Source organism: Micromesistius poutassou (assembly GCF_964030765.1).
Source record: "Micromesistius poutassou genome assembly, chromosome: 22".
Lineage (NCBI taxonomy): Eukaryota > Metazoa > Chordata > Actinopteri > Gadiformes > Gadidae > Micromesistius > Micromesistius poutassou.
The window spans coordinates 8,238,768-8,253,865 of record NC_140292.1 but is presented as its reverse complement, the minus strand read 5'-3'; the positions used below and the strand labels follow the sequence as shown (position 1 = coordinate 8,253,865).

Sequence of the window (15,098 nt, the reverse complement as noted above, 5' to 3'; positions counted from 1 at the left end):
ACTTCTCCAGCAGATCTTCACGGTTATAAAATAATAGTATAAAGTTTTGATTCACATTACTAGATCAAAAACTATTCCCCCCATAATGAGAGTTAATTCATTGTTATTTGGGTACAAGATACTTACATGTCTCAATGTCAGCACTGGCCAGTTTGCCAGTTGCACCGAAATGGATTCTGATGAATTTACCCTGTAGAAAAGCCTCATTTCAGTTTTTGTCAAAGATCAAGTATGTAATTTCATTTGTTTGACATACTAAGTTTGTACTTACGAAACGAGATGAGTTGTCATTTCTCACAGTCTTGGCATTACCGTAGGCCTCCAGCAGGGGATTGGCTGCAATAATCTGGTCCTCCAGTGACCCCTATGATGAAAGTTCCAGTATTGATCCTCAGTTCTCAGGGCATCGCTACATCTCTGGTGTGTTTCATGTCATTTATGATGATACATTTTTTATATAGAATACTGATTTTATGTTTTTTTAAGCATACCTGAATCTTGGAAGCATTTTCCTTCTTCTTGTCAGTAGCCACTGAGATGGTAGCAAAGTACTGGATGACACGCTTGGTGTTCACAGTCTTTCCAGCACCGGATTCTCCACTGGGTGTGAAAAGAAGGTAATTAGGATTTTTTTTTACATTGTCTGATTCTTTGTGAGATTTTTGTGAGGTAATTTTTTACTTGTAATGTTAAATCATCCAACTTAACAACAACAGGTATAAACTTACGTGATCAATACAGACTGATTCTGTCTGTCTGCAAAATAAATAAATGAAAGTATTACATTTATTCAAACATTTAAACCAAAAATAATTCTGTTAATGTATACCCCATTTGCTTATACATACCAGTAAGCATGTTCTGGATTGCATTGTCAGAGACGGAGAAGATGTGGGGTGGTGCCTCCATACGCTTCTTGCCTCTATATGCATTGACAACCTCCTGATCGTACACTGGGAGCCACTTGTAGGGGTTTACAGTGGCACAGAACAGCCCGGAGTAGGTCTGAAGGAAATCATTCAGAGATGATCATTAATATGATCTGTGATATTGTTTAGTAATATTTATCTTCATTTAGTAGGTGAAATATCTTACGTAGATCATCCATGCTGCATAACGCTCTTTGAGGTTATACAACACAGAGGCTTCATTGAGATGGGTCATCATGGCCATGTCCTCAATTTTGTCATACTTGGGAGGATTCATGGGTGTGACATCTTCCTCCTTGACTGTTCTCTCCTAAAAAAGCACACCATTTTTGGATTTGTTTCGTTTCATTTTTTTTTTTTCGTTTCAACTATTTTCTGCATGGCAATAAATTAAAAGCAGCCTACCTCTTCTGTAGCCAACACTTTAACGGTGGTTTTGCCACCCTCCTTCTTAATGATGGTACACTTGACGTACAGCTCCTTAGCATCAGCCACATATGCAGCACTCTTGGCATCAAAGGGCGCGTTCTGGGCCTCAATCCTCTCCTTCTCTGGCTTACGGAGGTAAATCGCAGCCTTGCCATAATAGGCCATCTCTGCGTCCGTACTCATGGTGGCAGCTTCCTGTCAGACAAAGACAGAAAATGTTTTGATGTATCTCATATGCTATTGTCCTCAAATTGTTCTCATAGAGATCGGTATGGCCGACATAAAATAACTCTTACCTTGATCTTTTTCTAATGAGAATCTTCAAGTTTCAGCCCTGAAATTCAAAGACATAATATTTTTAAACGGATTTAACTGATGCTATTTCAGCACTTACAATACAAATTAACATGACACCTGAAAGTTTTACAACTTTCGTATATTCGTCTGTCATTGTAATTGCACATTCATAGTCCTAAAAATACTAACATTACACAATACACAATTCCTTTGCTGGAATATGTCAGAATACAACCTTCATGATTAATAACAAAGAAAGAACACATAAACATGATAACAATAGTGTGGCTTGCTTTGCAACCACACTAATGTTTCAATTGAAAATCCTAACTATTTATCAAAGTTTTGAATGAAGGAGAGCTTTACCGTCACTCTGACTTACCACCAGTTGTTTCTTCCTCAACTGCCCTGCAAGCTGTTCATCCCTCTCAGGGTCCTCTTATATAGCAGACCACTGGGTAAGCCCACACTCAAAATGGGCATGAGGCGCAAACCCTCATATAGATTTGGTATACATTTGATATGTTCTTTACAAATTATTGGGCTGATTTGCAAATTGAAAATTAACGCATGCAATGAAGAACAATTAATACAATTAAAGTGATAGTGTGATGTATGATCATTGTAATCTTTATACAATATAAGCTTAAACAGTTAGTTTAAAGAGCTGATGGATTCAGTTTATTACACAAGATACAATAGTCTCCAATAACTTGTGACTTTGTGACTTTCCTTCTTTCATTTGTATAGTTTTTTTTATTTCTTCCCATCACTCTTTGAAGTTGCCTTTTTATATATTTCACCTTTCATAAAGATACTTTAACATCAAGAATGTCACATCTAGAAGTCTAAATCTATAAATATGAGGTGGTAACAGGTTTCCACTATTAAGACCTTAACAGGATGTTTACTGCTTACAAAGCACACGACTTTGTGCTTCAATGGGGAAACCTGATCTCTTTCTATGGGTGTAGTGTTGCAGTACAGCATGTAAATAGGATTTTTGAGATTTAAAACCCATCACTATATGTATTGCGTCTACTTGTCAAGTGCCTTGGTTTGCTGAAAAATGTAGAATGGAAGTGGAGATCCATTATAGATTGTATTTTTGAAAACAATTTTATTTATTAAATACATGCAAATGTAAAAAAAATCCTAAACAAAAACAACAAACCCAAGTTCTATATATTTTCTTAACTATTCTGTTGCTCTAACACTAAGCTTTTGTTGATAAAATGATCAGTTTTAATCTGTATATCTAATTCAGCAAACTAAAAATGTGTTTTATATGTCCAAGCAAAATTCTGTTATTTTGAGATAGAGAAGGAATGAATCAAAACAAATAAAAACACAGCTCTTGTTAAAACTGTAATAAGATCTTGAAGTTCAAAATGTGTAGAATTATTTTAGCATAAACAAAAAACAAAACTTTTGAAACAAACTTTGCCGGCACCATGTTATGACCGAACGGGGGGAACCCAAGTGCAGACGCAGACAATGGAGGTTGAATTAAACCAGAGATTTATTGTAGATGATGTGAGCAGTAGAGAATAAACAGGAGGTAGACAGGCACGGATGGATGACAGGCAGGCAACGCTACTGGCAGGTAGGCAGGTAGATGAGCACACAGGATGGATGGCAGGCAGGTACGGGGCTGGTGATCCTGAGGCAAGGAATTGAGGCAACAGATTATGAACAGGAGGAAACATGGAACACAAAATTAATTTAGAAATAAAAAATTCACTAATGCCGAGACTGGTTATCTACAGTGTTGGGGGTAATGAAGTAAAGTAACGCATTACACTAAAAATATCGGTAACTACACTACTTTACTAGACTATAGGAACACGCGTTCCTGCGTTACCCAAGCAGTGTTTGCCTGTGTGTAAAGTTCTGATCTGTTTAAGTGGTGCATGCATGCGTGCTGCCTGTGTATGTGCTGCCTGTGTGTGTGCTGCTTGCCTCGGCACGTTGCCATAGCAATCTATTTGAGTGACGTAGCTGCTGGTGCAAAGGAGAGAGGGAAATGGAGATAGAGACTGAGACGGAGACAGGGGGTTTCGGCCAGTGGTGATTACTTTCAGTTTATAACTTGAAAGGACAAAAATATTCGAGTCAAATGCACTCTATGCCCAGGCGACAGTCGTCTATCAACTGTCGCAACCCTGATTTAGAAAAATACGGACATTTGGTCCGCCAACAACAAAAGTTATTTAGGAATGACGGTGCACTGGATAGACAGCATAGTTTTAAACGAGAGAAGGCTGCTCTTGCCTGCAAGAGGGTGAGAGGAAGACACAATGTCATAGCTTGCGAAATAGATCAGGTTCATTCAGCCTTTGAACCATTGCATGAAGTTAACAGCAGGGGCGGGCCGTAAGCTGCTATTAGGCAAACCAGGCACTTGCCTGGAGCCCCAGGCAAGCCCCAGGCAAGCCCCAGGCCCCATAGAAGGCCCCCCCAAAATGCCCTCTTTATATTTTTTCATTTTTGCATTTCTGTTTTAATTGTAGGGGATAAAGTGACCTTTATTTTTATATTTTTTATTGAATGTAATAAGTAGTGAAGTTACTTTTCAAAGTAACGAGTAAAGTTTTTTTTTTTTTTTTTTTTTTTTCAAGTAACGAGTAAAGTAATCTCATTACAATTTACAAAATTAACTTGTAATAAGTAGCTAATTACTTTTTTGGAGTAACTACCCCAACACTGGTTATCTACCACTGTGGTTGAAACAACGATCTGAGTGGGTGAAGAACCGGGGTTGAAGTAGTGCAGGATGATGAGGATGATGGATGGCTGGTGTGCATGTCCAACAGGTGTAGAGCCTCTTGGTGCCCATAAGGCACCAAGAGGGGGAGACAGAGCAAAGCATCTGCTGGGTACGGACACGGCCATAACATTATCCTCCCTCAATGGGCGCCACCCAACAGGTCTATCTGGGTGCGCCTCATGGAAATCCCGGACCAAGGACGCATCCAAGATGTTGCTGCGGGGCACCCAGCTACACTCCTCAGAGCATTAACCCTCCCAAAAGTATTGGTAAGATGATACGGGGGTGGAGGAGCTGGGGGGGACAGAGGGCTGGTGGAAACAGGCATTAACTGAGAAACATGGAAGGTGGGATGAACCTTCATATTGGAAGGCAACTTGAGTCTGACCACTGTGGGGTTTATGTTAGTCAATCAAATAGGGCCCACATAATGGGGGGTGAGTTCCTTGGAAAATGTCTTCATGGGTAGTTCACTTGAGGAAAGCCAAACCCTCTGCACCGGGAGGTAGTTGGAGGGCTGGGACCGGTGGCGGTCAGCGATGCACCGGTTGCGGTCAGCTGAGCGGAACAAGGTGGAATCAACGTCCCTACAAATGGATGGACACATGGATATTAAAATCACGAAGAATAAGGACTCTGTCATATTCTAACAATGACTTAGAAAAGGTCAGACAATTCTTGAATAAAACCAGAATTAAGTTAAGGGGGTCTGTATATTAAAACACAGAGTGGGCAACATATTGTTTAAAATGGGGGGGGCGGCATTAGCTCAGGAGGAAGAGCGGGTTGGCTGGTAACGGGAAAGTTGCTGTTTCGATCCCCGGCTCCTCCTAGAGTGTCGTGGTGTCCCTGAGCAAGACGCCTCACCCTAATTGCTCCTGATGTGTTGGCTGTCGCCCTGCGTGGTTGACTCCGCCGTCGGTGTGTGAATGGGTGAATGTCAGTCAACAGTGTAAAGCACTTTGGATAAAAGCGCTGTATAAATGAGGACCATTTAAAATAAGACCAAGACACTCAAAGTTGGAGAAACAGCCAAGCAAGACTGGAACTAAAAACATTTCTGTGTATTACAGCAATTACATTCATTCTTGGCTGGTGGAAATATAGATATTCTGGGGGATGACTTCGGCCTCGTCCACACGGTCCCGATTTTTTTGTGAAAACGCATGTGTTTGTGAAAACGCATGTGTTTGTGAAAACACATGTCTTGTGCGTTTGGCTGTGCATTAGTGCTTCATCTTGAATATTTTATTAGATATCTTTGTTCTGTGTTCACATTAAAGGATTTGATTAAGCCATAAAAAAATTTCAGTTTCAGCTAAATTTAATTTGCTGAATGGAGCTGATGTGGACCTGAAGGATTCCTCTGGGGTCAATGTGGATTCTGATATATTCAACGAACTACTGACATCTGCTACAGTATCTTTCAAGGTGTCCACTGAGCTCTCTTGTAAGAAATTGTGTTGTGTACATGAATGCATTGCATCTATTCAATTTATTGCATTTTCATTGTCTTATTTTAAGCATTTAGCAGATGTTTTTATCAAGTGCATTTGTCAGTAAGAAGTAACTAACAGCAATGTACCACTATTCATTTAGTATAGTGGTGGATGTGCTGGAGCATAAATCTATGGACTTGTATCACCACAAAGAATGCCTTGTCTTGAGAAATGTATTATTATTGAAGTGAAAATGTATTGCACTGAACTTCTGCCCCTGTCCCCTTAGCTGAGAGCGAGGTGTCAGATGCCTAATTCTGCTCAGAAGAGGGGTCATCCTCACCATTCCAGCCTGTGAGGTCATCTTCATCAGTCGAGTCTGTGAACTCCACAGTGAGTACAGCTTCAACGGTGAGCCCAAAAGCATGGAAAAAGCGACAAACGACTGAGGGACCACCTGACCGTAACATGGCAATAGATGTGAGTTGATTTTAGGTTACTGGTAGAATGTTGGATCTATTTTCATAATTAGTAGCGGGCTGACATGGGATCTCTGTTGCAGATTGTTTCTAATGCTCTGAGTCAGAAACCAGGGGGTCAAGATGTATGCAAAGAGTATAACCAAACTAAGGGCCTGTCTAATTCTACAAGAAAGAAACTTGTCAACATCTTGGTGTCAGATATGATTGAGAGACATGGGTTAGTATTTGTCATGTTCTCAACCTTTTACACATGTTCATGTTTCTCTAAACTAAATGTACAATTGAATGTTATTTCTATCTGCTGTGGTGTAGGAGGATCCCTCCAGTTAATGTCTGCATTACCTATGCTCTCGTATTTGTCACTTTCTTCCCCAATCTGAAAGATAAGGACTCACCAACTGGTTATGTGAGTATTAAGTTGCAGAAACCCCTGAAGTTGGTTTGTTTGCACATGTATAGGGAACAGACTTAATTATGAAATGTTAATTGTTTTTTTCTCAAGAATTTGTCTTGTATATGATGTGTCTTCTTACAATGTGTTTTCTTATATGACAGGAGTATTACTATGATCCTCGCAGTGGTCAAGGTTACCTGGCCTATAGATTGAAAACCGTTCAGCGCAACAGTACAAGCAAATCCGACACGAATGCCAGGCCTGCTTATGAAGGTGGCCCGAAGGTTCTGCGAGAGACCTCAGCATCTGAACAGCTATCGGGTGATGAATGCATGGAGGCAATGTCCATCATGAAACATTCGGTGGACCAGCCAGTTGTCAAAGAGAAAATGAAGGCAACATTCAAGCATAGACAGAAGATGCTACACAATCCTGACCAGTCCTCGTCCTTGTCCTAGATCACTTCCCATGATTCTTGGATACACCAGAAGAAGAAGTAGATGAACTTGACAACAATTGATAGATATATAGTGTAGACATATAGTGTTGTGTTTTTAATATGCTTTTCTTTGTCTTAGATTGACCAAGACTTCTCCAAGCTCTTTGGAGAGGATGTCTCTGGCAAGTTCATTGCAAAATGGCCAACTTTCTACAAGGCTAGGGTCATCACTGTCTGCAAAAGCCTTCGCCCTGGCACTCATCTGGATGACCTTCTGTTTGCGCAGGAAGAAGCAAGTGAATGTGGTAAGTGTTTATGGATGTTTGCTTTGAAGAGTAGTGTGTGTGTGTGTGTGTGTGTGTGTGTGTGTGTGTGTGTGTGTGTGTGTGTGTGTGTGTGTGTGTGTGTGTGTGTGTGTGTGTGTGTGTGTGTGTGTCCACTAGGATGGGACAGTGACTTGGCTGCTATCCTCCTACTCGTTCATCTCTTGCCTTCAACCGCAAAAGGAAAAAGACATCAGTACTTCTGAAGCTGCTGACCATGTGCTCAAATTCATGAAGGTATGTTGTTGACAGATGTTTTACTTCTCGTAACATTACATTGATTCTCACTGTTTGCTAGCTGTGTGATCTCCCTCATAGAGCTAATAAAAGGAACACTCAAGACATTGTAAAAATAAAGTCATTTTGATTGCATACATCATTCATCACTTGTGTGAGAGCAAACTCAAATCACTGTTCCTAATATCTCATCCTTCAATCTTAGGTTGGGACAAGCATGGCAACCTTCCTTCATGGTGTTGAATCCTCACAACCCTTCCTCCTCTGCGTTGGAGAAAAGAAGAAAAGAAGAAATTTTACATCATCCTGGACCACAAGCCCATTCCCTGCATGTCGCCGACTGCGGTAGGGGCCTTTGACGAACTGATTAAGGTGCACTTTGTGTTTTCTCTGTCCTATGATGAGGCCTTATTCAACTTCTACACTTTCATCCAAACAACCATATACGGCATCAATGTGGCCACTGCAAAGGAGAGTCCAAGGGTCAAGGAAATCAGAGTGAGAATCAATAACGTGTAAACATGTTCAATTGTTACATTTGCAAGGTTGGCCACAGAAATTGTTCTGTTCTTTTTCAGCATTTAAAATTCAGCCATGCTTTGTACCCAGGGAGGTCATTACGTTTGAAATGTGGGGAACATGGGTGTTCATCTGTTTTTTACACATATTGTGGGTTCAAGAAACATTTAAAGAAAATTCATGGCCACTGTTTAACTTCAGATCCTGTCGATTGTCCAAATAATGATGACATGGTGGACAATGTTTGTGTTAATCAGTTGGTGGATATGTGTAGCTCAATTATCAATCAAGTGCAAGCATCTGGAGTTGCTGAAAGTACTGTTCAGTCTTTGGTTTGTTCAATGGGGGAACTTCTGAATGATGTTCATATTCAAGCACAGGACAGTGTTCTTAAATGTCTTTCAACCGAGGTGACGGAACAAGCCTTAGATAAAGCCAAAGAGTGTTTTAAGAACCTTGAAAATCCATTTTCACCCCTCAATACAGAAACAAAGAGGCAAAGACATTTTAAAATAAAATGCAAAATTGTTGAACAAATTGAGAATGTTCTTGGTGTGCGTTATGATGCTCGCAGAGATAAAACTACAGGCGTATATTGTCAAGTTCCAGTCAATGACAAGTTCATGTATGTGCCAATTTTAGGAACTCTTGAGTCCATGTTTACTAATAAGGAACTTAGTTCCTGCTTTCAGCAAGTAAAGCCTCATGAAGATGGCATTTTCAAAGACATTAGTGATGGTTCATACTTTAGAAATCATACTTTGTTTTCACAGCAAAGATATGCGCTCCAGATCCAACTTTATTATGATGATTTTGAAACTGCCAATCCGCTTGGATCCAAAAAAGGAATACATAAACTTGGCTGTGTTTATTTTATTTTAAGAAATTTGCCACCCAAGCTCAATTCTGTTTGGATGAACATTCATCTAGTTGCACTTTTTCATTCAGAGGACTTGAAGTATGGTTTTGGTCCAATCCTACAGCCTCTTATTAATGATTTAAAAATTCTGGAGACGCAGGGCATTCAGGTGCCCTTTTCAGATACACCTTTGATGGGGTCTGTTATTCAGGTCACTGGTGATCATTTGGCGGTACATGGCCTTTTTGGTATGGTTGAATCGTTCAGTGCAACTTATTGTTGCAGATTCTGTTTAACTGACAAAACAAGTTTACAGTCTATATTCAGTGAGGATGACCCAGACCTAATCCTTCGCACAAAAGAGCTCTATGCAGAACATTGCGACACAGTGGCACAAAATCCCACACTAATTCACTCATTTGGCGTTAAAAGGGGCTGATCTTTAAATGCACTTCAGTTTTTTCATTCCTCAGACAATTATTCAGTTGTGCATGACCTACTTGAAGGTGTTGTACAGTATGAGCTTAAGCTCCTTTTCCAGTTCTTGGTTAGGGATTCAATTAGTTTAAACACCATTTGGGAAAGGATCCAGAGCTTTAACTATGGATATAGTGAGAGAAAGAACAGACCTAGTGCCCTCAAAGTTGATGAGGGTAGCAATGACCTTGGCCTCAACGCTATTCAATCATGGTGCCTCCTACGTAACACTCCTTTGATTTTTGGAGATCTAGTTGATCCGGCCAATAGTCACTGGCGTGTAATTCTTCTTTTGATTCAAATTGTCAACATTGTGTTCTCCCCAATCATAACAGATGGTATGACCCGTTACTTAAAGCATTTCATTTCTGACCATCACAAACTTTTTAAGTCTGTGTTTACAGATAAGAGACTGATTCCAAAGCATCATCTGATGATCCATTACCCCAGATGTATTAGGAAAATAGGGCCTCTCCTACATATGTGGTGTATGCGTTTCGAAGGAAAGCACAACTTTTTTAAGAAGTCTGTGAAGAATTTTAAGAACATCACCAAAACATTAGTAAAAAAACATCAACAACAATTAGCTTTTCATTGGAATTTTTATTTCCAAAGATTACAGTTTGGTCCTGTTAAGGAGGTCTTAATTAGTAATCTAGAATACAGTGAGGTCTTGAGGTCTTGTGAAAAATGTAATGGGTCTAGTGTCGCCACTTCTTCCTGGGTGAAAAACTATGGAACTGAATATTGCCATACCATATTGGAATGTTTGTCTGTGGGTACTGAAAATGAAATGCCTGATTTCAGGAAAATTGTCAACATCTTTATCAAGGATGACGAAGCACTTTTTTTGACCTCTAAGGTTATCACTTTGTGTTTTCAGGATCACCTGAATGCATACATAATTGGGGAAGGGGAGAAAGTGTTAACGATCATATGCGTGTCCGATCTAATTTATTATAAACCCCATGATTGGCAGTTTTCAACTGAAAATGATGACCAAACATATATTGTGCCCTACTGCTGTTATATTTGATCTGTGTGATGAAATGCTGAAATGAGCTGTGTGATGAAATGCTGAAATATTGACTAAACTTGGTTTGGTGTTGGAAAACACCAACACCTATAATTTAACATTATATGTTAACACTAACACCAGTGTAATGTTAATACAACACTTGAAAGTGTTGTGCCGTGTTAAATTCTAACAATAAATAGTGTTAAGTTAACTAAAATTGAGTGTTAAACATTTAACACTCTCCGAAATGTTACTTTTACACCAGGTAGTGTGGATGCATATAGACTCTTTGCTGGTGTTAAATTTGATACCACAGGTGTTAAATTAACACCAGTGTTTTCTACCTCTTCTGACCCTGACACTTTTTTTGGTGTTAGATTCCATACAAGATGCAACTGCACTTTTTGCACTTTTTTTAAAACATGTCCTACTTGTTTTGAAATACAAGTACACTTAAAAGCTATGACATTGTTTTGCACTTTATGTATTGAGTTTTGAAGTTACACTCATTAAGTTTTGCAGATTAAGAGGATTAAAATTAGTCTCTTTGACAGTTCACCTGTTTTTGCATATTTGTCACAGGTTGTGTGAAGGAGTGTAACAAAATGCATTGTATCTTTATGTAACAGAAAGTTCAGGGTAATACCATTGAAACAAACCACGCTTCCTTTTACAGTACAATTCCACCTCTCTAACAGGGTAACTACTCTGTAAAACTCCGATATCACCCCGATATTAACCTGATAATTATCAGGGAGATATGGGAGTTTTTGCCAGATACCATGTTCAAAACTACACACCCTAATGGGTGGTAGAGGATTATAATCTACAATTACCAGGAAAGTGTATGGTAATATCATTGAAACAAACCACGCTTCCTTTTACAGTACAGTTCCACCTTCCTTACAGGGTAATTCACAGGGTTTTACCTGATAATGTTTTGGAATGTACGTGGTACACATTTGTAATTACTGGGCAAATACCAGTTAATATCTGCATAAATACATGGGGGTTATTGGGTAAATTGTAACTACTGGGTAATTAGAAAGTAATTACTTAGTAAATAGTTGCAAGTTATCAAGTAAATACTGGGTAATTACCAGGTAAATATCAGTCATTACTACCCTCACTGTCACTACAAAGGTAATTGGTAATACATAATCTATAATTCCTGGATAAATACCTGGTAGTTTTCTGTATATATCTAGTAAATACTGGTAAGTACCAGGTAAACATAAGTTATTATCACCCTAACAAAGTCACATATAGACACATTCAGTGGGTTTATTGTCTACAATATGCAATTGCAGGATATCTACCAGATAATTATTGGGTAAATACCTGGTAGATGTCAGGAAAATATCTAGTAAATATCAGGTAACTTGTTGGTATTTAACAGATAAATATGTAATGTAAATACTGGGTAATTATCTGGTAAGTAGTTGGTAATTACAAGTTAATTACATTTAATTACCTGGTTATTACTTAGTAAATACATCTTATTACCAGGTAATTAGCTGGTAATTACCGGACTGTAAAAGGAAGGGTTACCGATATATCATATATTTTTACATTTATTTTTTTTTATCATATATTCAATATAAAAAAAAAAAACATCTAGAGCGCATTTCCTCTAAAGCTCTTACAATAACTCTCTAACTTTCCATTATTCTAAGGGAAATCATGGTTGCTGCGGTAAACAATAGGAGCAGTCATGGACGACTTGACTTTTGCAAGTGCAGTTAACGTTTCCACGGTAACAGCGAGCTCCACCAGTCATCACCTCACCAGTCATGTTACACTTTAGGATTATGAGTAGTGTAGTGGTTTCAAAGACATACCATCGATTCACAATATAATGGTGTGTGGTACGTATACTTTGGATGGTTACAACATAATGGCTTTTAATCAAAACCTCTGGAGAAAATGAATGGGACTTTTACTTCCAGAACCACACTGTTGCACTCTAAAGAGCATGACCTACTGCACCAACTGGACTTTGAAGAACTCATTAATTATTTAGCATTGAGAAAGAGCATGAAACGAGCGCTTTAAGATCACTGATGATGGTGATGGTGAGTCAAATGTTTGTTCCCTGATATAGGCCGCCCGCTGCCTACACTTTATGGCTCTCTTAATTGTAAAATAGTTTGTTTGTATGTAGGGCTAATTCAAATTCTTTCTACCCTGGAGATGTTGCATTTGCACTGTAGGGGCCCTAGTTAGACGGTCTAAAACGCAGACATCAAGGCGCAAAGTCAAAGTAGCTTTGTGGGCGGTTCTATGGCGCTGTTGCTATTATGACGGCGAGATAAATGAGCTTTGCGCCCAACGCAAATCTAAAATGGGTTGGTCTGAAACCTGTAGGTGTGTTTTGGGCGTAACAATGAGAGTGCCATCTCCCATCCCCTTTAAGAGCCAGCGCATTCGACTTGACAAGTTGATATTTTGACAGCGCGTTTGCATTCTCCACTGAGACAGATGCATGACCACATGAATTTCAAACTTCAAATGGCTCAGTTTATGGCCAAATAATAGGCCTAATTCACACATGGAATAGCGTTTTCTTCTACAACTTCAGAAACACTGAGTCGTAATGTAAATTGTGGCAAAGACAACTTAACACATATATGATATGCGGACGCGGTCCTGTGGCCGCAACTGTGGGTCTATTTAATGATATGCGGCAATACATTAACAAACATTGTTTGTTACCAGTATTGTATACATAATCGTTATCGACTTGTGTTCATTATATGCATGCCATGGACTGTATTATGTGTTACGTGTTTAGTTTGAGTGTGTTTAAACACATGGGTGCGCACACACACGAGCGCCAAGCATCACCCGCATTCATTCATTGTTTTAAACACTCACTCGCGGTAAAAATATGTTTTCTCACGATCAAATCTTCATCAATCCCGAAAGATATGGGCTTGTAAACGATGTCTGTGTCAAGAAAATGTGTTTGCTGTACGGTGTTTGCAGATGCATTGATTTAAAATTATAACTTAACGCTGTATCAGCTGTTACACAAGATTTTAAAACAAGATTTTGTTTTGGGAGGCTGGAATATACTTTGCTCGAGTTTATTATTGTTATTATTATTATTGTTTAAACAAATGGCATAGCCTACTCTACTGTGTTCATTCATGCAGCCCCTATGGAAAAAAAAAAGTTTCCACACTCTATGCTATTTGTATGCAGTTTCAATCATGAACAATCGTTGACATCATAATATTTAAATCGGTCTAATCGTTTGCATGTTTGTGCTGTGTATAGCCTACGTGTGTGTGTAAGCGTATGTTGCAGTTCCGACCTGCCATGGCATGTCAAAATAGCAACACCAACTGCGCTATCCACCACTGACTTTAGACTAGGTATTTCCCGGTCAGTTGTGCAATTGTACTGGCGCATTGCTTAGATCGGTAAAATAGTATAATTTGCGCCGGAACACGGCCCTGCTTTTTGCCGACACGCCTCTCCCGGCGCAAGTGTAGTGGCACCTGGTTGCTGCGGGGGAAAATCAGCTTTGCGCCGGGTGCAAACTAGCAACGACACATGCGTCGGTGTAGAAAGTCAATTGAGCCGGGCGCAAGATAGGGCCCTAGGTATATCTGGCTGCCTTTTTGTGTTGTTTCGGTTTGTGAGTAATAATGGTCATTCCCTGGCTATTTAGTTTTTGCTTTAGGATAAATTTAAATCAGTGTACATTAACATTATTGGTTTATTATACAGTCTACAGTGTATGTTATGGCACATACATTTTGTCCTTGGCTTTAAACTGTCTAGCGTGCTTTATGAATCATATTCATTGAGTGGTTCTGTGGACTACAAAGCGCTGATGTGTCAGTGCACGTGCCGAGGATTTGTGTGCGTGTCATGTGCGTCGGAGCGATATAGGGGCCTCCTCCTGGTAAATAGCCCCAGGCCTCAAAATTACTTAATCCGGCCCTGTGTGCAGTTTTGTCCTTACTATGGTAACAGTTAGAATGCCAATGAATAAACCCTGGCAGAGTGAAGCACTATCCCAATGTGAAGCGGAGGGGTCTTGAATCACTGAGGAGTGATTCACTGATTCACTCATTGTTTATAGGAGAACAATTTAAAGAAAAGACAACATTTGGAGGAAAATTGATGCTGTCATTGGGGCTTCAGGCTAGTTTGGTTGGAAGATTGCCACTGAAAACATTGGCCTGTTAAATGACATGTACTGTATGCATAATCTACTTTTGATTGTTCACAACAATGAAATGAAATGAAAAACACTACATAAATTCCTTATTCATCATGAACACCATTAGTAAATGATTACTAGCCATTAGTTAATTTTAAAGGTCCCATGGCATGAAAATTTCACTTTATGGATTTAGGATTGTCCGTCGGAGCCCTGCTGTAGCGGGCAGCGGGGCTGGGCAGGCAGCGTTGAGCGGGCAGCGGGGCTCCGACGGACCGCTGCTGCAGTAGTGGGGCTGGGCGGGCAGCC

General features: G+C 39.6%; 1 protein-coding gene and 1 pseudogene across 2 annotated transcripts; one reads left to right on the top strand and one right to left on the bottom strand.

The window, feature by feature from the left end:
• Window positions 1-724: 724 nt before the first annotated feature.
• On the bottom strand, window positions 725-1,541 carry LOC311367991 (myosin-4-like; the record flags this gene model as incomplete). The annotated part of the gene is made up of 4 exons (XM_084486863.1): window positions 725-756; window positions 849-1,005; window positions 1,096-1,239; window positions 1,335-1,541. 4 exons carry the CDS (start codon window positions 1,539-1,541, stop codon window positions 725-727), a joined length of 540 nt encoding a protein of 179 aa, XP_084342989.1.
• A 1,689-nt stretch (window positions 1,542-3,230) lies between these two features.
• On the top strand, window positions 3,231-8,838 carry LOC311367591 (annotated as a pseudogene). The gene is made up of 11 exons: window positions 3,231-3,261; window positions 5,738-5,875; window positions 6,154-6,344; window positions 6,427-6,563; window positions 6,659-6,752; window positions 6,902-7,236; window positions 7,319-7,484; window positions 7,623-7,739; window positions 7,823-7,848; window positions 8,015-8,237; window positions 8,833-8,838. The product of its transcript is annotated as an uncharacterized misc_RNA (transcript).
• Window positions 8,839-15,098: the final 6,260 nt, after the last annotated feature.